The sequence below is a fragment of the Chelonia mydas genome, chromosome 2, assembly GCF_015237465.2.
Source record: "Chelonia mydas isolate rCheMyd1 chromosome 2, rCheMyd1.pri.v2, whole genome shotgun sequence".
NCBI classification, from domain to species: Eukaryota; Metazoa; Chordata; order Testudines; family Cheloniidae; genus Chelonia; species Chelonia mydas.
The window spans coordinates 151,144,550-151,169,230 of record NC_057850.1 but is presented as its reverse complement, the minus strand read 5'-3'; the positions used below and the strand labels follow the sequence as shown (position 1 = coordinate 151,169,230).

The 24,681-nt window shown below is 43.1% G+C and overlaps 1 protein-coding gene across 3 annotated transcripts in view; it reads left to right on the top strand.

Annotated features, from left to right (window-relative positions):
- The window catches only part of TGFBR1 (transforming growth factor beta receptor 1), an 83,530-nt gene extending 74,485 nt beyond the window's left edge, over positions 1–9,045 (top strand). For all 3 annotated transcript variants that reach the window (XM_043540349.1, XM_037889853.2, XM_043540350.1), the window contains exons 8-9: positions 510–640; positions 4,392–9,045. In XM_043540349.1, coding sequence (XP_043396284.1) covers positions 510–640; positions 4,392–4,517 — 257 coding nt within the window. In that variant the 3' untranslated portion in view covers positions 4,518–9,045. The remainder of the gene's footprint in view (positions 1–509; positions 641–4,391) is intronic.
- The last annotated feature ends 15,636 nt before the right edge of the window (positions 9,046–24,681 follow it).

The following is a 24,681-nucleotide window of genomic DNA, read 5'->3' as shown; positions in this document are numbered from 1 at the left end:
TTGCAATGGAATTTGCATTTTGTTCATGTTGTCCCATGTAAATTGCAACCTGTATTAGTTGTTTGTGCTTTATGTTTCACTTATTTGTAAATAGATGTGGTAATATACAGAATGAAAAGATAGGATATAAATTAAGCTGTTTTTTTAAAAGCTTTTATGAATATCTTTAATTTGTTTCATTGCTGATGAAACAACCAATTTCTGTTCAAAGTCAGGAAGACACAATTTCCACAAGCCTGTAAACATTTTACTAAAAAGTTACAAAGCACTAAATTGAAAGTTGTGTGAGCTTGGTCAATCACTTCATTGGTAAAATTGGATGATATTTATTTCCTTTGTAAAGAGATTTTAAATCTGCTTATTTAAAGAACTGTATAAAATAAGTATTTAGTAATATCAGCCCCCCAACCCCCCCCAAAAAACCCCCCAACCCCTTGAGAATGAGTTAACAAAAAATCTGTAATTCTGGTGTTAAAAAGAAATGCTAAATACTTTCAACAAAACTACAGGAATACATGAAGACTACCAGTTACCATACTATGACCTAGTCCCTTCAGATCCTTCAGTTGAAGAAATGAGGAAAGTTGTTTGTGAGCAGAAGCTGAGACCTAATATTCCAAACAGATGGCAAAGTTGTGAGGTGAGTATTACTAAATGTGCAAAAAAACTAAAATAAATTCAAGAAAACTGCAGCTTTTATATTTTAAGTATTTAAATCAGTTTTTTGTCTTTGATTTTTGCTGAGGGGAGATGAGTATGTGCCTCTGAGAGAACTTTAGTGGCTTTGTGATAATTATGAATTTACTACATGATGCTGGTCAATGGATGTGGTTATGCGCAAAAATTTAAAACTCTCTTACCAAGACTGGCTAGTTTGACAAAAGAATTCTCAGAGCCCTTCCCATGAACAGTGGCTAAAGTTACTTGTCCATGAAATTAATGTATGACTATAAATGACAAAACACAAAATTATCCAGGAAACCTCACTGCAGATCAACAAGTATATTTTTAATTAGAAGTAATGAAATACAACAAACTGAATAACAGATGTTCCAGAGGACAGTTTTTATCTACTGTTGCAGGATCATATAAATGTCTGGCAAGTGACCAGAATATTAACCAAGGAATGAAAAAAATCTGTACTTATTGTACTTGATTTGCAGTCTGCAAGGTATAAAACCTGAATATAATACAATGGAAATAATGCATTTCCATTCTGTGGGTCTGTTTTGTTACACAATGTAAACAGATTCACACCAGTGACATGGTGGCAAAAATGCAGGGAGGCACTAGAGCCTTCTGTACACTAAGGCCATGTCTACACTATGGGGATTATAGTGGTATAGCTAAGGCCTAGCGCAGATCCAGCCTGTCACAATGAAAGGGGTTTCTCTGTTGCTGTAGAACACAGCCTCCTCAAGCGACAGGAGCTAAGTTGATAGAAGCATTCTTCTGTCGACCTAGGTGCAATGACACTGGGGGTTAGGTCAGCAGAAGTACTGCGCTAGGGTTTTTCACACCCAATAGTGCCATAGCTATGTCGACCTAAATTTTAAGTGTAGACCAGGTCTTAGGTAGGATAAAGTGAATGAAGGACAGTTTACATCTGAATGAGATTATCTACTCCAGTTCAATGTGCTTTAATTTTACACATTTAGTTAATTCATCTTAATTTTCCTGAGTGTGCCTGTGTAGACAAGCCCAAAGTCTGAGGGTATTTAGCTAACCCTGTTCATCTCAGAAGGTGTTGAGTGACATTAATTTAAAATGTCATGCCTTCCTGGAAGCTTAAAGCATCCTTGTCTCCTACTCAACTGTTGAACATTTAGTTAGTGCTGATGCAGAAGTCTGATATTAAAACAATTATTTAAAGTGGCCCCAAATTTTAAATTTGGTGTACTACAAATTAAATTATACAAAATATTATACTGATTGGAGTAAACTGAGATTGGCACGGAGGGGTAAAAAGCTTAGAAGCAATACCATGTTTTTCTTAAGTCTGCTACTTAAATCTGTGTAATCTAAGTGTATCACTTGTATAAAAGATTATTTTTCAGACTATATTTTAAAGCTCTAGCTTGAGTACTCTATCTCCTACAATTCAAAACTATTAAATTATTAGTAAGAACATAAGAATGACCATACTGGGTCAGACTAGTGCTCCATCTTGCCCCAGTATTCTGTCTTCCAACAACGGTCAATGCTAGCTTCAAAGAAAGAACAGAACAAGGCAATTACTGAGTAATCAATCCCCTGTCGTCCAGTCCCAGCTTCTGGCAGTCGGAGGTTTAGGGACACCCAGGGTATGGGGTTGTGTTCTTGACCATCTGGGCTATTGATGGACCTATCCTCCATGAATTTAATTTAATTCTTTTTTGAATCCATTATTGCTTTGGCCTTCCACTTGCAACAAGTTCACAGGTTGACTGCATTGTGTGAAGTACTTCCTTGTGTTGGTTTTAAACCTGCTGCTTATTTTGTTGCGCGATCCCTAGTTGTGTTACGTGAAAGGATAAATAAAACTTCGTTATTCACTTCCTCTACACCATTCAGGATTTTATACATCTCTATTGTATCTCCCCTTACTCCTCTTTTTTTCTAAGGTGAACGGTCCCAGTCTCCCTTAATCTTTCCTCATATGGAAGCTGTTCCATACCCCTGATCATTTTTGTTGCCTTTCGCAATTCTAATATATCTGTTTTGAGATGGCGCTCAAGGTGTGGGTGTACCATGGAGTTATATAATGCCTTTACGATATTTTCTGTCTAGTAATACAGACACTGAGCATTAGCACATTTGCCTCCTTTGTAGATTGGCATAGAAAATAGACCTGTGGCAAGGGAGATTTAGGTTAGATGTTATGAAAAAATTTCCAACTATAACGGTAGCTAAGCTCTGGAATGAGTTTCCAATGCAGGCTGTGGAATTCCCACATTTGGAGGCTTTTAAGACAGGTTGGATAAACACCTGTCGGGGATGGACTAGGGTTACTTGGTTCTGCTGCAGCACAGGGAGCTGGACTTGGTGACTTCTTGAGGTCCCTTCAAGCCTTTCATTTCTACATATTCTCCACTTCCGTATGCCCTCTAGAGTATCTTGGTTGTATAGCTAGAATATCTAGGATTCTTGAAGAGGAGTTGTGTATATGCATTCCACTTCAGGTATGTGCACTCAAGTGGGAGACGTTTTTGGTCAGCAGTACCCATTGGGACAGCACATGTGCTCCGAGTGTCCTCATGCCTTCAACTGAGGACACAAAGGGCAGAAGTGTCCTGACACCCCCTCAGTTCTTTCTCACTGCTTGTGGCTATTACTTGGAGGCTGTGGTTGGAGGCATGAGGACACTCAGGGTGCATGTGCTTCCCCCCAACGGATACTGCTGACCAAAAGTCGCTGGCTTGAGTGCACTGGGTTCATGCACACATAAAGTAGAATGTATGTGCAACGCATCTCAAAGAACCATAGTGACTGTACAGGTAAGTAATCATTTCTTACTTGAATGGGATCTTTCTATGTTTGGTATTTCTGGCCATCCATCACCTTGGTGCCATGGCATTCTGACTTAAATCACACACCGGGAACAATGATTCAGGAGTTTTTGTACGACTTGGGAATAAGGATTGTTGCTAACTTTCCCTCCAAGGACCAGCTTTTTTATTTATTTAGTACTGCAGTTTCAACCCTTTACAGACTCATTTTCTTTTGTCATAGGTCTTGGCTAAGGTTCAAATTTGTATTTGACTTTATAACATTACTGTTTTTATAGAACTTAAACTACCATCCCCTTGTAAGGTTAATTTTATTCAGTTTTGATCTTAAAAAATGGGTGACATTTCTTTGAAAGGATAAAATGTCTGCAGTAGTTCTTGAACATTGTTAAGCAAAGAGCATGAATAACTTTCCCCCTTGAGTTGAGTTATGGAGACCTCCTAAACTGATAACTGAAAGAAGGTATTAATTAATCTTCCAATAGCATGCAGCACAATACAGTCTCACATGACAGTTCTAGGTAACTTACGAGGTTTTTTCCAACTGGAGGCACAAAACACCAGAAGTACATAGCTAATACAGAACTTGAGAGAACAGTTTCCAGGCAAGCTAATTTTTCATAAATATTTTATTATTCTGCGTATGAGCCTGATAGGGGCACTGAAATGAGTGTATTACAGTTCGCCTCAGTCCTTTTTTAGGGACCTTTTTCTTTTTCTTAAACAAAATGAGAATCTGGATTTCCCACCACACCAGATTTTTTTTGCATATCACAGTGGCCCCAATGACACAAATTTCAGAAATGTGAATTCTAAGAGTCGAAGGCACAATAAGGATGATTATTCAGGGATAGAGAAATGTATAGACCTTTTTTTTCTTTTCTGTTTGTTTGTTTTTTACAGGCGTTACGAGTAATGGCCAAAATTATGCGTGAATGTTGGTATGCCAATGGAGCAGCTAGGCTAACAGCTTTACGCATTAAGAAAACATTATCACAGCTCAGCCAACAAGAGGGCATAAAAATGTAATCCTGGATTTACTACTGACGAGCGCTTTAAAGATCCATGTCTGAACCTGGGTGGCATGTTCAGAAGGTTAATAGCTCTACCTCACTGAGGGAACAGAAGGATATTGCTGCCTTTTGATACTTTATAGGAACATTCGTTGTTAGCCCCGGGATTTCTGTGAACATGGTAAACAGTTGTGTTTGGGTCTTTTTTGTGCACTATAAACACCTCTTTCCCAGGACACTTACGAAACATTGTATAGTCTAGCTTTATTTTTATTAACCTGTAACTCTATTTTAAAAGTTGATTACCGGTCTTAACTTTTCATTAACTGTGCTGAAGACATGAAGATCATTTTAAGGTTTTGGAGCTTATTCACTACATTGTATACAGTGCATTGAGGGTTCTTAAGTGATTTGATTTGTGGTTGGTACAACTGAGTATCCTGAACCACTGCAAATTTTTTCTTTGATTCAGGTTTTGAATGTATTATTGCAGTATAACTTTCTAGCTCTTAAGTTTGTATCTGTTGGACACCTACCTTGTTTTACAAAAATGACCTCATTCACTTGTGGGGAACATAATTTATGCAACTATATTTTGTATACTGTTACTGTGCTTTCACTTATTCAGAACATTGCATTGCCTTCAACATAGATTGTACTATACCAGTAAGTGCCACTTCTGGGTCTTTCTAATGCAAATCAATAGGAACATACAAAGTTTATGGTACTTGTGGTTTCAAAACTGAGTTCAAAAATGGAATTATTCCTTTGCTTAATTAACTCTCTATTTGGCATGTAGCTGCATCATTCTTGGAATACCTTTTTTTGCCAAGATCTGATTCTTAAACCACTGTAAGAATTTAAATGGTGTGCAAGTTAGTTAATTCAGTGTTATGTTCTAGAACTGGGCATCACATGTAATAAGTTCTAATTATTATATCTAAGAAGAATTTTTTTAATGAAGTGGCACTCTTAAAATGTCTGTCATACTCTTGTCTAAGAAAACTAGCGAGGACTAAAAGTTTTTAAGATAAAAGGAAAGAAGTTTTACTCTTTGACGTCATTTACTTGAGAGATTTACTTTTCAGTTCCTCAAAGTCTTTCCTTTTTCTTCTCGAACAGTATTATTTGCAAAGACAAGAATTAACTTTATCTATAATTAGAGATGATTAACTGTTATATTTGGGCTTGTTTTATTAGGAAGTTAAAAGCTGCTCTCAAATTATACATGCATATACTGTGTGGATGTGACATACACAAAGTGGTGAGCTGCAAGACTTTGGATACACACACCAGAAGGGTCTGGTGCCCTTGTTATAGCTACAAGAGCAAAGATCGTTTGTGTTGTCATTAGAACCCTGAAAAAATATGCACAGATTTACTCAACCGTCAAATCTCCAACAGGTATATCTTTTCACAGGATTTTAACCAACTTTTAAGATACAGATTGTATCACTACCTGTGTCTCTTAAAATTGTTAAACACATGGGGAGTGGGGGAGAAATCAGGAGAATAATCTTTGTCCTGAAACTAAGTTTTTAACAGTTACAAATATCTGCTTGGGTAGCAGGCGTTTGCCTATTGTTGACTTTGCCAATGCATGTGCGTGCGCGTGCGCACACACAAAGGATTGCTATATGCACAAACCCCCCCGCCCCCACCCCCTAAGTCATCTCTCAGTCACATTCACACACCTTAATCATACACAACACACTGCAATTCTAACTCTGTTCCCCTTTAAACCTTCATATATCTGCTTAGGTAATTTTTCACCAGTACAAGTAGCTATGAGGCGAAAAGGTAGTTTGGAGAAGGGATGTTAGAATTTCCTGTAAAGTTGTGTTGCTTGCTCTGTAATATATGCTCGTTGTAGTAACAGGTTTAATTGCCTTGCTTTCTGAGATGTCTGCTCTGAATTGTGCAATGTATAGCAACCCTAACTGTTTTAGTTTTTTGTTTCTTAATATCGTAATGCTTAATGGGGGGGTAAAACTTAAATGAAATGAGGATTGTAGACCTCCAGTGTAGGGATAGAAGTGCAACTGCTGACTGAATATTTTATCAGCTACTGAGCGCAAACCCCCTATTCTGCTATAGGATAACATCTGGCAGAAAAGTGAAGCTCCTGGTGGAGAACGATTGATTGGATCTGAGCACACACAAATTTGAAGCTTGCATATGCCTGCTCCATCCAACCAATCAGGCTGGCATGTCCTCAGCCCCATCAATCAAATTTGTGTAAACTTGGCCATAATCAGTGAGGTTTGTATGCGTAATCAGTCATGTCTGTGTGCACTCAGACTCCATCAATCAAGTTTAGGTGCACGGCACATCAACTTCCAGTTATAACCTGAACAGCTAAAAATAACCCTAAATACAGTATTTAAAAAACAAACTATCCATTGCATCTGATTTATTCAGCATCCACCTCTTTAGCAGGTTTTTTGCAGATATGTGATTGGTCAACAATACAAAGTAGGACAACCATGGGAAAAATTAGAGCCAGAACCAAATTTCAAAGACTTCCCATTAAAAAATTTGAGGCGAAACGAAGTAAAAACTTGCATAGTTCTTACACCCTCTGAATTTTCTAACCCTGGGTGATATTTCACACTATTTGGCTCCCTATTTTAGAGAGAAAGGTATTTGTCACATTTTAGATGCATAGTTAACTATGGAGTACCCACCAGGTGTCTCCATAACTTTGTATTCTGTAATCTGTATTTTGGGATTTGATAGGTGATTTTAGGGTTTATTTTTTGTGAAATCATATTTTATCTGACCTTTACAATAGCAGTGAAATGGATATATTTCACAGCTATGATTTTAGAAAATATTACACACTTCTGTGTTATAAAAAATACAGTACTATCAAGCTAAAAGAACTAGAGCCAGATACACAGGATTGCAGCAGGCAAATTGCTCCAGTCAGCTGCACGCTGAGATATATAGATAATGTTGTCTTCCCCACCTACTAGCCATAGCTTTCTTTTGAAAGCTGCAATTTTTTCTAAATTTGTCCTCTGAATTTTTCAACACTTTGTAGTAGAAATTTGCAAAAAGGTGGATTGATATATTGTCCAATTTTAATGAAGATTATTTTGAGGACAAACGTATGTGAATATCATAAAATGCACAACAGAGAAATTGTGAAGAAGCCTGTGTGTACCTTGGGTTCAGATGACATCACAAATAGTTTAAGCTTTGTTCTTGTGTTTTTCCATTATATAATCTGAACACCTTTATTGAATGGGTGTGTCTGGATATTACATGCAGCTTTTTATGTTACCTGTGTAAAAATCATATATGTGCACACAGGCACACATTAATGTTTTTTAAACTAATCTTGTAAATCACCAGTTTTGCTCTGAGACATCCAGGGGGACCAAAATATTTTCGCATTCTAAATACTAATTTTATATCATCTTGAGGGTATACCAAAATAATTTGATATAAGAAATACTGATGCAAATGTTTGTTGTAAATATACATACACTATACATACATTTCTTCAAGGTTCATGCATTTTATTAAATTGACATTTTAGTAGCACTAAAGCCTCACTTCAGATTACAGACGTGACCAGACCGCTGTGGACAAACATAAGGAAGATCGTTGGAAACGGACTGGTACTGAAAAGACTCGAAAGTCCCTTTTGGGATACTGGAATTCTGCAGGGACCCTCCAACCTTGAAAGCTGGAATTCTGGGACGTTTTAGAAGCTGTCTGTTCAGCACTCGCACTCTTTTTCTCCCCCAAATTAAACTACTTTCACTTGTAATCCTAATGTGGACTTTGTATATAGGGATAATGACATTGGGATTGACTCTGTGAGGACTTTAAGCTATCAAGTGAAGTAAGAGGCTATTTTTTTATTTTATTTTTTTTACAAAATAATTGTGAGTTTCAGTGCCATGAAATCTTCTCTTTTTGTTAGCTCCTTGTTTATATTGTGCCATTGAAATGATAACGAGGGGGTTGAAATTATCATACCTGTAAAAGAGAAGTTTCAATGTCGGTTGCTTTAAACTTAAATTACCTCTTAAAAGACCAAGGTACATTTACCTCATTGTGTATATAATGTTTAATATTTTTCACAACATTCTCCAAGTTTTCAATTACATGTTTCTAGAAAATATGGGTATTGCTAAATTTACAACTTCAGTGGTACTAACTATATTGTTTCTCATGCCCAAAATACGCACTCTTTATTTTCTGTATTTTATTATATTTCTGTAAGTTTGTTGCTGCTTTGTCAATGTAGCATCTGCCCTTCCAGAGCTGTGTAGAATAATGCTTTGTATAAATTCTGCATTTTGGGTGGTAAACTTGAGAATCCTGTACAGATGAGTTTGTCATTTTTTTTTTAAAACCTTACAAAATTGTGCATTTCCCCTTACATTTCTGAAAATGATGTATTGTATTGGTAGAGTATACAGTACAATGGATTGTAAATAGGAAAGTAGAAGAGTGATGCTTATGTTAAGTGCTAACACTACGGTAGAAAGATTAAAGCAATGAAATAAATTACTTTTTTCAAAGTAGATAAGTGAGCCGTCTTATATATACATAACGTTTCCACTTTTTCTCCAAAAGACAATAGTTACAGAGAGCAGGATGCTCTGATCTACTATGGCCACTTTATGCCTGGTAAGTGGTGTAAAATGGGGAGGTAATTGGTGGAGAATTCCCCTTCTGTAGGGCAAGTCTCTGCTGGTATAATAGTGGCAGAGGTGGCTTGCAAATGTTTGTGTCAACCACTGTGGCATAAGCGAAATGAGGGGGTTCCTGAACCTCCACCAGCATAACTGACCGTAAGTACCTTATATCACTGATAAAAGTTAAGAGTATGCCCCCTGCTTCTCTGTCTGCTGCAGATGAGTGGCTGAGTGGGAGGCTGCCACTCTCCACTGTGTCCAAGAAATAGTGAAGAAATTGGCCAGGCTGTTCGCTCACTAGTAGAAGGTCTACCACACTCAAAAGTGAAATGGACTGCTTGGCTTACTGCAGGCCCTACAAATAGGGATTAAACTTTCTTCCCTGGGAAGCAAATAAGTATTACATACACTAGTTCCCAAACTGTAATACTTAATTGAGGATGTTCTAATGGATTGTTGCTTTACAAAACCCATTTTATAAACAAATATTCCACATTGGAGAGATGGAACCACAGGAGAAAAGCTTGGGGGAGGGAGAATTTTATTCATAATACATGCCAAAACACTAGGAGGCTGGATAGCCAACTAAGTATGCCTCTAGGCCTCCACCTCCACAGCATATTAATCCATTCTACTCTGTAATTTTTTTCTCACCCTGATTTTATAACTAAGAACTTCTCTTATATTCCTGCCTCTCAGCTGTGAAATTTCTCTCACTTTCTCAAATTCAAACTACCACCCAAACTCAAGTGACCTCTCTTGTCAGGATGGAAACATGGTGATTGTCATACAGGATCACACCCAAATCATCTAGTTTAGAATCCTGACAATGGCATGAACCAGATACTTCAGAGGAAGGCATAGCCTGGAGTCGGTTGATGTAGGATAATCTCCTTCCTGCAGAGGTCTCATCCTGATCTTTAGAAATTTGCTTATGCCCGAAGCACAAGGTTTAATATTGCTTCTAAACTTTCATAATTCTAACAATTAATATTCTTGATCAATATAAATATCCAGTCCCTTTCCTGAATAGTGTTAGTTTCTTGGAGTACTGATAGGGACGCTACTCAACTTCAGCTGTGCATGTACCTCTTGAGCCTTTGATCACAGATTTTTTTCATTAGCAGTGTCCATTCAGCTCACACATGCACCCTGTACATCAGGGGTGGGCAAACTACAGCCCGCAGGCCGCTTTTATCCGGGGCTTGCCGCGCTCCAGCCGGGGGAGCAGGGCTGAGGGCTTGCTGCTCTTTGCCCGGTGCTCCGGCCGGGGGAGCAGGACCGTGGGTTTTCTGCTCTTCGCCCGGCGCTCTGATGGAGCGGGACCAGGGGGCTTGCCGCACTCCGCCCGGCGCTCCTCGGTGATGAGCAGTCATTTTCAGCACCATCTTCAGGGAAGATTCTGCACGCAAAATGCCACATTCCTCAGGTATGACCTCACCACCCCTACGCAGCAGTGTGCCAAATCCCCTCCTTGTTTCTTATAGCCCCACCCTCGAGAGCCTTGAGTGGAGGGAAACCCCCCAGGGCCGCAGCTGCTCCCGTCTGGGTTCCTCTGCATGTGGCACAGCTACCTTGGTGTCACACTGCGAGCAGGGCCTGTAGGAGTCCCTGGTACCACCTCGTGAAGCCCCCCACGCGCCACTCCTCATGAGTCCTCTCGCCACACCGCGGTAAAATCCCTTATTATATACGAACTTTTAATGAACACAACCATGCAAACAGAACTCAAAGTACAACAGTGAGAACTTTTTTGGGGGGAGGCTGGAGCATAAAGTTACAGGTGAGTTTACACCTGCCTCTTTTTGTCCACATGGATTCTGGGATAGAGTGCCGTGGCTCAAAATTGCCAGGGGCACACGGACATCTGACAAATCCAGGCTAGAGAGAGGGCCCAGTTTTTTCACAGTGCATGACATCTTGTAAAACAGCAGTTTGAAATAAGGGCAACAGTTAGGATTTTCTTTTCTCTTTCAAAAATGAGTGCTGCAAAAAAAAAAAAAAAAAAGTGGACAATGAGTGTCAGGTTTTCAACAAAGAATGGAATACAAACTATTTTTTCACAAACGTGAACTCGAAGGCTGTGTGCCTGATTTGTCATGAGAGGATTGCGGTGTTCAAGGAGTACAACTTGACTCACCATTTTTCAGCGAAACATCCTAATTATGGCAGCAATTTCACAACCAAGGAAAGGGCAAGAAAAGCTGAGCAACTCGCCACAAACTTAAAAACTCAGCAAAATATTTGTGTGTGACAGTCTGCAATTCAGGAAGCCACTACAAAGGCAAGTTACGTTCTGGCGTTTAAAATTGCTAAACAAAATAAGCCTTTTGCTGAAGGGGAGTTTTTGAAAGAATGCATGACTGATGTTTCTGGCATGCTGTGCTCAGAATACCAAAACAAATTTGAGAACATTAGTCTGTCACAAAGAACTGTTACTCGCCGTGTAGAAGTGATTGATGAACTTCTGAGTTGGCTTCTGAGTTGAATAAGAAAGCACAGGGCTTTACGTTGTTTTCATTAGCTCTCGATGACAGTACTGACATTAAGGGCACAGCTCAGTTACTGATTTTTGTCAGAGGAATTGACATTTGAAATCACAGAGGAATTTTTATCAATGGAATCAATGAAAGGCACAACTAAGGGATCGGATTTATACAAGAGGGTGTTTGGGTGCCTTGAACATCTGAAGCTCCCCTGGAGTAAACTGGCAAACATAACCACAGATGGATCACCAAATTTAACAGGGAAAAAGTAGGACTTTTTAAAAGAATTCAGGACAAAGTAAAAGAAGACAACCCAATAAAGAGGTGATTTTTCTGCATTGTATTATACATCAGGAGGCTCTCTGCAAAAATGTCCTGGACATTGATCATGTTGTTCGCACAGTAGTGAAAATAGTGAACTACATAAGAGCAAGGGGACTTAATCATTGGCAATTCATTTCCCTTCTTGAAGAGACTGACTCTGAACACCAGGACTTACTTTATCATACAAATGTCCGTTGGCTCAGCCTAGGAAAGGTATTGCAGCAAGTGTGGGAGCTCAGAGATGAAATTCGCACTTTTCTGGAGATGCAGGGGAAAGAAAATGATTTCCCTGAATTAAAGAATTCAAACTAGGTGTGCGACCTTTGCTTTTGGTGTGGATGTCTTGGCATGTTTAAATGAACTTAATGTAAACCTGCAAGGAAAGAATGTGTTTGTACACAAATTGTATTCTAGTGTGACAGCTTTCAAAGCCAAGTTAGTCTTGTTTTCAAAACAAATTAAGGACAAAGTGTTCTCTCACTTTTCCAAGTATTTCAGTGTTGGAGTGTCACCACAGCAGAGATAAAAGTACAGCAAAATTTTGAGTGACTTGCACGGAGAATTGTCTCGTCGATTTCTCTCTTTGAGAAGATAGAGAAGACATTGGAGCTGGTGTCATGCCCACTGTCATTTGACTACAAGAAAGCCCCACAAGAATTACAACTGGAGCTCATTGAGCTCCATTGCAATTTGACCTTGAAGGAGAAGTACAATTCAGAAAAACTGGATGAGTTTTATGCCTCCTTGAGTGAAACAAAGTTCCCAAATATCCGCAAGGTTGCACAGAAAATCCTTGTTTTGTTTGGCTCCACCTGTGTGTGTGAACAAACATTTTCCCTGCAGAATTACAACAAATCTCGCTACAGATCCCAGTTAACTGATCAGCATCTCAGCTCAGTATTGCGGATTATCACAATAAGAATGACACCGGACTTCGATGCCATTGTAAAAAAGGGTGACCAGCTGCATTGTTCACATTAATCAAAGAGGGCGTGGAAAGGGGTTAAGTTTGGTTTAATTACTGTAATACGGTGTTATGATATATTTATAATAAGTAAGGTTTTATGTTTATTTCCACTAAATGTACCTTTATTAAATAGTTTATTTGAATATCTCTGAATTGTTAATTTTGTGAGCGTTCATGGCCCGCCATGAGGCAGTCAGGGGGTCGGAAGTGGGAGGGGGCAGGGGCCAGGCGCCAGGCTGTTTGGGGAGGCACAGCCTTCCCTACCCGGCCCTCCATACAGTTTCGCAATCCCGATCTGGTCCTCGGGCCAAAAAGTTTGCCCACCCCTGCTCTACAGCCTCATGCTGCACACTGAGGCTTTATAGGGCTGCACAAGCAAACCGCCCTCAATTCCTTGTCAACCGTCTTGGATGGCTGATTTCCAGCAATTTCAGGACCTCAGAATGGGTGACAGATACTCTTCAAATACCTCTGGAAAAGCTCAAGGATTTCCAACACAAGTTGCATGACATTTTACAATCAGCAACACCATCCAGAGTTGCATTACCTTTAAATGACACCCCCCTGTTTTCTCCTCCCCAGGACTGTTTGGCCAATACCTGCTATGGTTCTGCTAACTTCCAAACAGGCAGATTAAAAAAAAATACTATGTTCCCTCCAATGACTCTGAATTCTTTTTCTCCCGCCTCTCACCTAATTCTCTAGAGGTGGATGCCAGGAACAAACTGGGTAAACGCTATCCAAGTCTACCCCATATGACCATGACCAGAAATGCTCGGACTTGTTTGGACAGAAGTCTTGCTTACCCACAACCCTGCAATTCCAGATGGCAAACTATCAAGCAATCAGAATCACAAACTTCCCAGAGATCTCATTCAGTTCAGTTGTATAGTTTTCCTGTATCTCAATGACTGGCTGATCAAGAGTCCATGGTACAAAGCAGTACTGTCATCTACTTGGATGGACTTTTCCCTTTTCCTGCAATTGGATCTTCAGCTCAATGCAGGAAAATCACATTAACCCCTCTATAGAAAATAGTTTGTAGGGGCATCCTTGGATTCATTGACAACCAGGGCCGACCTCCCTGTTCCAGATCTTATTAAATCTGGTCAGTACCATTCTAGGGAGTCCTCAGACCTCAGTAAGGAACTGGCTACAGCTCCTGGGTCATATAGCAGCTTGGCCTTCTATCTAGATAGAACCAGGCAATTTCGGAAGTAATCTAGACTGTTTGTTTCCATCACAGACAGATCCAAAAGGTCCAGGGTCTCCACCCAGAGCCTGGTGAGGTGGCTCTCAAGGTTGTATTGTTGCTTGTTACAATGAAGCTGGTCCTCAAACCTTCCTTCCTTCCCTCCCTCCCCCCCCCCCCCCCCGGATGATAGCACATACTACCAGGTCACGAGCAATGTCCATGGCGTTACTCAAAAACATTCCAGTTCTGAGAAATGTAAGGGTGCTACATAGTTTTCAATACATGCATTTTCTAAGCACTATACCTTGATCCATGCCACTAGATCCAAAGTAGCACTAGGTAACGCAGTTGTGTCTTGAGTTCTGAACTCAATTCTGAAGCTGCCTTCTCCATGTGGGGATACTGCTTAGGAGTCACCTGAAGTGGAGCATGCACTACTGGAATAATAAGAAAAGATTACTAACCCAGTGCACTAACTCTGTTTTTTCGAGATGTGGCTCCCCCCATGGGTGCTGCACTACCCACTCTTCCCTTCTGCGTCAGGCTGTTCTCTGTGGGAAGTTTGGATAGACACGGAACTGAAGGCGGTTTTCCCACACCGCCCTATATAGCTTTGGTACATAGACCGTACAGACATGGCTGACAAAAACTGCTCCAATCCAGAGGTTTGAGAGTTGCATGCATACCTGAAGTGGAGCAGGTTTTGAGTAAATGTTTTCTTCTTGACCTCAGCTTCCTGTGGCAATGTGTTCCACAGCTTAATCACACATTATGTGAAAAAGTATTCCCTTTGAGTTTCCCACCTTTTAATTGAATGTCCCTGTCTTTTAATAGAAGAAAGATGTTCCCAATCAGCTTTCTCTTGACTTTTATATACTTCTATCATGTCCCTATTTGTCTCCTTTCTAAGGTATATGACCTCAGTCTTCCTTCATGAGTTTTTCCAGGCACTTGATCATTCTCATCACTCTTCTCTGAACCCCTTCCCTCCCATTCTGAAGTATCCTTTTTGACTGAGGGTAACATAGTATTCTAGATGGGTTACACCATTGGTTGTTGTATGGCGTAATATTACAGTATTACAGCCCAACACTTCCCATTATAAGACTTAATAACTTTGGTAAACTCCAACTATTTGGGTTGAAGTTTTCTATGCTGGATGTGTCTGCCTCAGGCTTTATTTTTATATTTTAATTTCAGCTGAAATTGCTGAGAACGAAGCGAGGGAAAAAATCTGGTGCCCTTTACATTAAAGCTCTAGCATCCCCTATTTTGAAGTTTGCACATGATCAGAGATTTGCTAACACTTAACTTAATTCTCTTCAGATTTGGTCCGTGCTGGGCATGCTCCTGCCGAGGTCTTGAGGGGGCTGAGCAGAGTGTTGTTCTAGTGACTGTACGTGTCCATTCCACTTCAGGTGTGTGTGTGTCCACGGCACCAATGTTGGAGATTTTTTCCTTAGTGATATCCATCAGGCAGCGCATGTGCCCTCTGCTGCCTTGTGCTGCTGCACAATGATATAAAGGGTGGAGCTGCCCCCAACCCCCTTGGTTCCTTCTTACCCATGATCAGTAGTCAGAGCATGCTGGCTTGCTTTTACAAGTGTTTTTCTCCCATTTCAAAGAAATTGTTCATCTTTATATAGTTTGCATTCGGTTTTGTAGTTTTATAGTGTAGTTTAGTGGATCTGTTGGTTCCCACTTGTTCTGGGTACTGACACCCTCTACTGAGGTATGCCTCAGTCTCCAAGCTTTAAGCCTTGCAGTGGCTGCAGGACATCCATGCTGGTGAGTGACGCTCATTCTCAGTGTTTAAAGTGCCTCAGCAAGGGTCACATCTGGGACAGGTGCTAGATCTGCTGGGATTTGAAGCCCTAAATCAGAAAAGACAGAGATGAGACTTCATCACCATCTCATGGAGGCTGCCCTGTACCTGCCTTGGAGCTTGCCTGCTTGAAGTGGGTACCGAGCACGTCTACATCTATAAGGAATGCTTGTCCAGACATTGTCGAGTCTTGGCACTGCCCTCTTTCTCCAGTGCCAATAAAAAAAACATCAGCCAGGTGCTTTGAAGGACTCATTACAAAAGATAGAGGTCCCTGGCACCATTGACCAGCAAGCATGCTGGGAAACAAGGTAGTGTGTCCTTGGAGAGGAGGCACTCCCCAGTGCTGATAGCTGATTCTGTTGAGACTGACTGACTGCTCTGGAGTACGCTCCAGAATACCGACCCTTTTGACGCAGTAGCAGCAGCAGACCCTCTTGGTACCGACAATACCAGAGGCGTACGCTGCAGTGCAAGATCTACTGTGACTTTTGGCACCAGATTCTCTGGCGGAGCAGGAGTCGACTCACCCGGTACCAGTGGATAAGAAGCTTCTGAGGGTTGTTCATCCCTGGTTACCTGGGTCTACTCCAGTCCATCCAGCATCTCCTTGCCCAGTACCATCAAGAGGAAAACCCAACATGCTCTCCCCTGTGCCTACATCTCCAGAGGCACACTGCCAGATCTCGGCACAAAGTGTTTTGGCACCTCCCTGGTCAGGAGACACAGGCTCTCCTTCGGAGCCAGAAGTAGGCTCTGATGCCCCTCACTCTTTGGACTGAAGGCATTGTTCACCTTCATTGAGAGGGCTGCATTTCTGGTACACAACAGAGGTCCACACTGGTCCAGAGACCTCAAATCTCTGGTAGAGGGACTGGTAGAGGTTGGGGTTCCATGCCCTACCCATGGTCTTACTAGAACCCATGGAGATTTCCTCCTCCTTCTAGATCCTGCTCCCTCCAGATCCTTCGGCAAGAGACTTGGGACATTGTTCCTGGCACCAACATTGGTATCACGCAAGACCAAACTCGCTTGCCAGAGCCTCCTGTGGAGAAGGTTCAAGAAGCTACGTCTCAGCCACCTGTGTAAGCCTCCTCAACATCACCAGATGAGGCGGTGATGTCTGGGGTGTCTTCTCTGTAGGATGACTACAGGGCATATTAGGACCTGCTAAAGAGGGTTGCTTCCTCTTTGGACAGACAGGTAAAGGAGCTGCAAGAGTTCTCCCATAGACTGGGTCAGCAGACCTTTTTTGTGTGGTTCTGCCCATAAACTCCATACTGGAGTCCACAAATATAGAGCGGCAGACGCCATCATCCCTGCTGCCACCAGCCAAGAAGACTAAATGGAGATACCATGTTCCTTTTCGTAGTCATGAGCATTTTTATCCTCCCTCTGCCTCCCCCAGCTCATTGGCTGTCTGAGCAATGAATGAGAGGGAATGCCAGGGTCAACCCTTGTCTACCCTTCAGGTGAAATAGGCAAAAGGATTTGAACTTTTTAGTAGAAAGCTTTATTCTAGTGCTGGCCTGCAGTTCCATATCTCAAACCTTGTAAAAACCAGTTAGGAACAACACATGTTTACAACATAAATTAGGGCATAATCCCAGATTATCTCCAATTTGCTTCTGAATTGTCTCCCTTCACTTTATTGACATTTTCCCCAGCCTTGCTTGGCTATTGTCAAGCCTGTTTTTAGGAAATAGATTTTTGAGCCTACTTACATTTCTATATAAATATCAGCAAGCATCATCTCTAGGCTACACACAGCAGTAATGTTTTACATGAACATACGGGAGGGCCAGATCAGGTCTTAGTCCCAATAAGCTGTTTGAGTTTGACTTCCACCTTGGATGTGGTAATTTATACCGCCATATCCTCACGGCCATTAACCACTCTAAAATCTTCATTAGCTGCATTAAAAACTGACAGGTTTCAGAGCAGCAGCCATGTTGGTCTGTATCCGCAAAAAGAAAAGGAGTACTTGTGGCACCTTAGAGACTAACATTTATTTGAGCATAAGCTTTCGCGAGCTACAGCTTACTTCATTGGATGCATCCGATGAAGTGAGCCGTAGCACACGAAAGCTTATGCTCAAATAAATTTGTTAGTCTCTAAGGTGCCACAAGTACTCCTTTTCTTTTTATTAAAAACTGAGGCAAAGTATTTGTTTAGGTGTTGGGCCATACCTAGATAATATTTAGTCTCCACCCCATCCTCAGTGCTGACCAACTTCTTTCATTTTCTTCTTCTTTACATGGCTATAGAACCTTTTACTATTGGTTTTAATTCTCTTTGCAAGGACCAACTCTTCTTGGCTTTAGGCAGTTTTCCCTTTTCCCCTGCACTTTCTGACCTCCAAAAGGTAGCTTTCCATGCAGATCCCTCCCATCTTCCATTCTTTCTAGGCCGCCTTCTTTCTCTTTATCACCTGTTTGAGATGCTTGCTCATCCAGCTTGGTCTTCAATCCTTCCCTACAAATGTATTCCCCTTGCTTGGGATGCAGACTTCAGATAGCTTCTGCAATTTTGACTTAAAGTAATTCCAAGACTCCTCCACATTCAGATCCATGAGTTCCTCAGTCCAGTCCACTTCCCTAACTAATTCCCTTAATTTTTAAAAGTTAGCTCTTTTGAACTCAAGGATCCTTGGTGCAGGTCTGTTTCTGTTTATCCTGACATTTAGTTTAAACTGAATTAACTCATGACCACATGAACCTACTGTTGATGGCTAGCAGGCCTGAAGGCCTATTTTTGCAAGGGGAGCTTATTGTTATCTGGGGACGTGATCTAATGCTATAGATGCATACTTTGAGGAGCAAATTCTGATCCCATCCAGCAGTGACAATGTGAAATTTTGAATCCTTTTTTATCCTGGCTTCTCCTTAACTCCTTGGAAGGTGACTTTAGATGATGCTTTGTGCAGCAGGCATTCTTTTGCCCTGTGTGGTCATGGCTTTTCTGTTGCTGCATTTGGGAGGAAAGTTGGTAAGAATCCACTCTGCTGCCTGCAGAAGGCTGCATTCTAATCAAAGTTTATTAATTTTGGTGCTGATTTCCTTCCGTTCCTGGATGGTGATATTTGGAAGATTTTCATGGAACATGAAACAAAGTCAGAGTCAGTATTGGTAAACGTCCCGAAAACATGACTTCAGCCTTCCCTGCACCAGCCAGATCCAGCCTCTTAATTTCTTTTCTACTGTTTTAAAGTAAAATCAGTGTTACTAACACACCTGCATAGGGTGTGCATGTGTGACTCTTCCAAGGGCAGAAGTGAGATGGACTGTACACAAGAATTTCTGAAAGATATAGAGGCATTCCACAATGTTGCAAATCATGGCTCTGTCAGACTAGACAAAGAAGCAAAGTGGGAGATTTTCTCCCTCCTCCCACGGTAAGACAATGAATGTAGCCTCTCTTTCATTCCATTGGAAGACACTTCCACACCTGCTGGGCCAAGCCTGCTGCCTGGGACTGCAGGTGCTACAAGTGGCCAGCAGTGGGCCAGAAGGAGGACGACAATGCAGGAGCTTTTGGAGATGGGGCAAGGAGGAACAAGGAGCAACTTGCTTTCAAAAGAGCCAAGGAGAAAAGGGACACGGTCCATAAAGAGAGACTGCTCCAGGGGTTCCTGGATGAAGAGAATGGGGGCAGGACCAATTGTTCAGAGAGAATATGCTGGATATGTGGGCCAGCAGGGTGGTTCATCCAGCTCATGTCACAGCACCAGCGCATGTGCCAGCTGCAATGTCTGCAGGTGCGCAGGTCCATGTAGACATGAGAGTGGAATGGTGTTCCTGGTCCTGGCTCACAATGGTTGGAGGGTGGAGTTTGTGGCAGGGCCAGTGAGCAAAAGAGCAGATGAAGTTTCTGTTCCAAACTATTGACAGTTCTGTGTCTGAGAGAAAGATCCTCTAACCCATGTTGAAGAGATGTACCCCTGTCTCCAAGACCAGTGAGGTGGCAGAGCGTGTACTGGTTTATGCCACATACTGCACCTTTTCTGGTCAGCCCTGAACTCTCAAATTCCCTGACGAATGTTCTTCTGACACTTAATAGCTTGTATATTTTCGCCGTAGCAATTATTCTGACGCTCAGCCAAATCGGCCAGGTCCTTCTCCCATGTGGTGCCTCACTTTCCCCCTCTATGAATTGGGGAGAATCCTGACCCACATTCAGAAAGTGTTTGATCCTCTGCTCTTGCTTTCCAAGTCCCTGCCCTCCTCGCCACATCCCAGCCTCTGACCTATTCCCCAAACTTCCATGCCCATGTTGTGCCTGTCTCACCCCCCAACTGCAAGGTCTCATACACAGTCTCCTTCCAGCAGACTGAAGCTGCCCTGGGTCTGGAACTGGAATCACATGTCCTGAGAGCTTCCCTTTCATGGTGTATTGACTGTGGGCATGAGAGAGGACAACAGCCATGTCATAAATATAAAGGGAAGGGTAAACACCTTTAAATCCCTCCTGACCAGAGGAAAAACCCTTTCACCTGTAAAGAGTTAAGAAGAGGATAACCTCGCTGGCACCTGATCAAAATGACCAATGAGGAGACCAGATACTTTCAAAGCTGGAGTGGGGGAGAAAAAAAGGGTTCTCTCTGTCTGTGTGATGCTTTTGCAGGGAACAGAAGGAACCGCTAGTTCAAGCAGTTTACCGCTATCCCTAGGGCCCCTGGGCTGGGACCTGGAGTAGAGGGAGGGCCTGGGTCCCTCCCTCTCCACTCCCCTCCTCTCGGACACTAGTGGGGCAATTAATACCCCAGTTCAGGGGTGAGAGACGGTGTCCTGAACCCTCCCCAAGAAGAGAAAGAGCAAGACCCATCAAAGTAATGCTGGCAATTTACCACAGCACATTGTACATTTTTACAGTTTTTGATAATAGCAACAAAATAGCTACAAAAATCACCATTAGCAATAACAACAAATCCATTGGAAGTGTCCATATACAATCATTTTTGTCATGCCACACCTTTTGGCTCAATACCATTGCGGTTTGGGCCTTGTAGGGTTACCCTGTGACTTCTCTTTGCAAAATTCAGTTCTCACTTTCCTCCTTGTCCCGAAGTAAAAGAAAAAGGTTCTTCCAATCCCAAAGGAGCAAGCCCCAGACCCAGGTCAATAGAGAAGTCAGATCTTACCCACAAATCACGCTGTTGCCAATCCTTTTAGGGGCAAGGAGGAACAAGGAGCACCTTGCTTTCAAAAGAGCCAAGGAGGAGAGGGACATGGTCCATGAAGAGAAACTACTCCGGGGTTCCTGGAGGAACAGAGGAAGAGCAGGGAGCGGGACCCATTGCTCAGGGAGAGAATGCTGGATATGTGGGCCAGCAGGGTGGGTGGTCCAGCTCACATCACAGCGCCAGCACCAGCGCATGTGCCAGCTGCAATGTCTGCAGGTGCGCAGGTCCATGTAACTATGACAGTGGAATGGTGTTCCTGGTCCTGGCTCACAATGGTTGGAGGGTGGAGTTTGCGGCGGGGCCAGTGAGCAAAATTACAGATGGCGTTTGTGTTCCCAACTATTGACAGTTGTGTGTCTCAGAGAAAGATCCTCTAACCCCTCTCTCCAACAGACGTACCCTTGTCTCCAAAACCAGTGAGGTGGCAGAGCGCATACTGGTTTATGCCGTAGACGACACATTTTCTGGCCAGCCTTGAATGCTCCAATTCCCTGATGAATGTTCTTCTGACCCTTAATGGCTTTTATATTTTTGCTTTAGCGATTATTCAGACACTCGGCCCATTTGGCCTGGTCCCACTTCCACGTGGTGCCTCACTTTCCCCCTCTCTGAAGTGGAGATAATCCTAACTGACAATTCGACAGTGTTTGATCCTCAGATCTTGCTTCCCAAATCCCTGCCCTCCTTGCCCAACACTGCCCTCTCCCCCGTTTCCCCAAACTTCCATGCCTATCTCAGAGTTTGTCTCATCCCACAACTGCAAGGTCTCAGACACAGTCTCCTTCCAGCAAGCTGAAGCTGCCCCTGGCTCTAGAGCAGGAATCACATGTCCTGAGAGCTTCCCTTGCGTGGTATATTCACCATGGGCATGAGAAAGGACAACTCCCATATGCAGGTTGAACATCAACCTCCACCTCTGTCCCAGCAGCAGGATGGCCTCTGGTCCCTGCTCCTTTGGACAGCTGGAGCTACTGAGAGGTGTGGTTGGCAGAGCATCAGAACAGCCCATGAGGTTAAGAAATGGTGGGGAGAGGCTCTTCCCTCCATGGGACATTACGTTGTCCTTCCGTGGGCAGTCCTTTCTTTCCGCAGGCTGGGATTTGGGTCCTGGATTCCGCCCAGAAGCCCAGCTTCCATCCCTAGCAGTTTGGCTGTTCCCTAACCTGGTGTGCACCAGGGCCTCTGCAGAGAGCTGCTTTGGGCAAGGACTGCAGAGCCAGCTGTCATCCTGGCAGGTGTAGCCCCAGGTTCCATAACCTGACCCATGGTCTCCTTCCGCTGGCAGGCTCAGAGCAAGGGCTGCCCATAGAACATGGATGACGAGCTCTAGATCCTGCTGACAGCATCCCCCAGCACAGACAAACTCCAGCACATCTTGGAGGTGAGCAGAATGGGAAGGGGCAGCAGGGGTCTTACCTTGGCCCTGGGGACTCCTAGAAAGAAGAGACTGGAAAATCCATGTTTCTTCTCTTGGATCCTTCCAAGTATACATTTGTGATATAAACTCAGTGGGTGACCTTGGGGTTAACTCACTTCCCCCTTCCGGCATCGGTCTTCTCCACTCTCAGATCTACCCTGGAGAAGAAGGACATAAGCCCCGACAATCACCTTCACCTGTGGGTGTCTGGCCCTGGGAGCCTAAACCAACTGGACTACCTGCCCCATCACCTAAACTGCCCTGTCTTTCCCTCCTAGGGCCTTGTCCTAAGTGCTCAGCCTAGCCCTTCCTGGCTTGTCCCTGACCTTTCAAGGACTCTCCAAGCCCCTCCCACACCTGCTCCCTTTGGGGTCTCTCTCCTGGCTGAGCACAGGCTGCCCTTCTGTCTCTCAGCAGGCCTGGGTCCTAGTCACATGCTGCTGCTTGTCACCTGACCCCCACACTTATTCCCTTCACCCTAGGGAGCTGCATAACCTGGCTAGGTGCAGTTGAGCTCCAACCCCTGTCCTGGCCATCTCACCCTGGGACAGGTTGAAACTGGAAACCTGTGAGCTAACAGTAACTGTTTGCTCTGAAATGTGCTGAAGACACAATGGAAGAGGAAATCCTTTGGCCTGGATTTAAATTATTCCAACTGAAAGTGAATGAGAGAAAATAGGTCCAGAGTTATCTTCCTAGAGCAGAAAATGTAAAGATTGATAGATGTTAAGGTCAGAAAGGACCATTATGTGTATCTAGTCACACCTCCTGTATAACTCGGGCCCTAGAATGTTACCAAGTGGTTCCTTCAGCCAACCATAACATGGGACTGGGCCAGAGCATGTCTTTTGGAAGGACATCCACATGCACTAGAGCAGGGGTTCTCAAACTGGGGGTCGAGCCCCCTCAGGGGGTCGCGAGCTGTCAGCCTCCACCCCCAACCCCGCTTTGCCTCCAGCATTTATAATGGTGTTAAATATATAAAAAAGTGTTTTTAATTTATAAGGAGGGGTCACACTCAGCGGCTTGCTCTGTGAAAGTGGTCACCAGTGCTAAAGTTTGAGAACCACTGCATTAGAGCCAGCTGGCTAACAGAAAATCTTTCTTCTGCAGTGACGTGGGGTTAAGGGACATGGAGGAAAAGACATGGAGGCTGTGATTAAAGTTAGAGGAGCGAGGCCAGGATAACAGGGGCGAGGTCCCAGGACTGGCTATCAGAAGACCTGCCGTTTTCTATTCCTGGCTTTGGGACCATGAGCGAGTCTCTTCAACGCTGGGTGCCTCGGTTTCCCCACTATCAAATAGAGCTAATCAAGGTTTTGTTTGTTCTCCCCATTTTACAGGGTGGGAAACCGAGACACAGTTGGGACCTGTCTACACTACAGCTCTCTAGTGCATTTCTAAGCTGCTGACCCCCACATGTTGTTCAGAGCCTACGGACAACAGCGCTCCTAAAGGTGTGTTTGTTCTGTTCTTATCCCCTATGTACCAGCAGGGCTGGACGGCCTTGTCTCACTGTGCTGTGGGGAGCAGGTCCTAGGTACTAAGGGTCTGAAGAAGCTCTCAAGGACTAATTTTTAAAAATATTTTTATCCATGAATTGGGAGAAAACATACAATCAGTGGTGGGTGACAAAATACTGGCAGAGTGGTAATTACTGATGAGGAGAGGGCAGTGATACAGAGCGATCTGGCTCATTTGGCAAGCTGGCCCCATTCAAAGAAACCAAGTTTGACCAGAGCCAAATGCAGGGTCCTATACCTAGCAATAAGGCAGGCAGGCAGGCCGGCCACACCTACAGAATGGGGACCAGGAAAGCAGTGACTCTGAAAAGGATTCAGGGGCCATAGTGGAGAAGCCGTTCAACGTGAGCTTCCAGTGTGATGCTGTGGGGAACAGGGCTGAAGCCATCATTAGACGTATGAGCAGAGCCGTGAGGAGGATAGGGAGGTGACACAGCATCAGTGAGACTGCCATTGGAATACTGCCTCCAGTTTTGGTGTCCTCATTTGAAAAAGATGTTGAGAAATTGGAGCTGGGGCAGCAAAGAGCCACCAAATGTTCGGAGGGTTGGAGAAAAATGCCTTCTAGAGAGCGATTGAAAGAGCTCAACCTGTTTAGCTGAT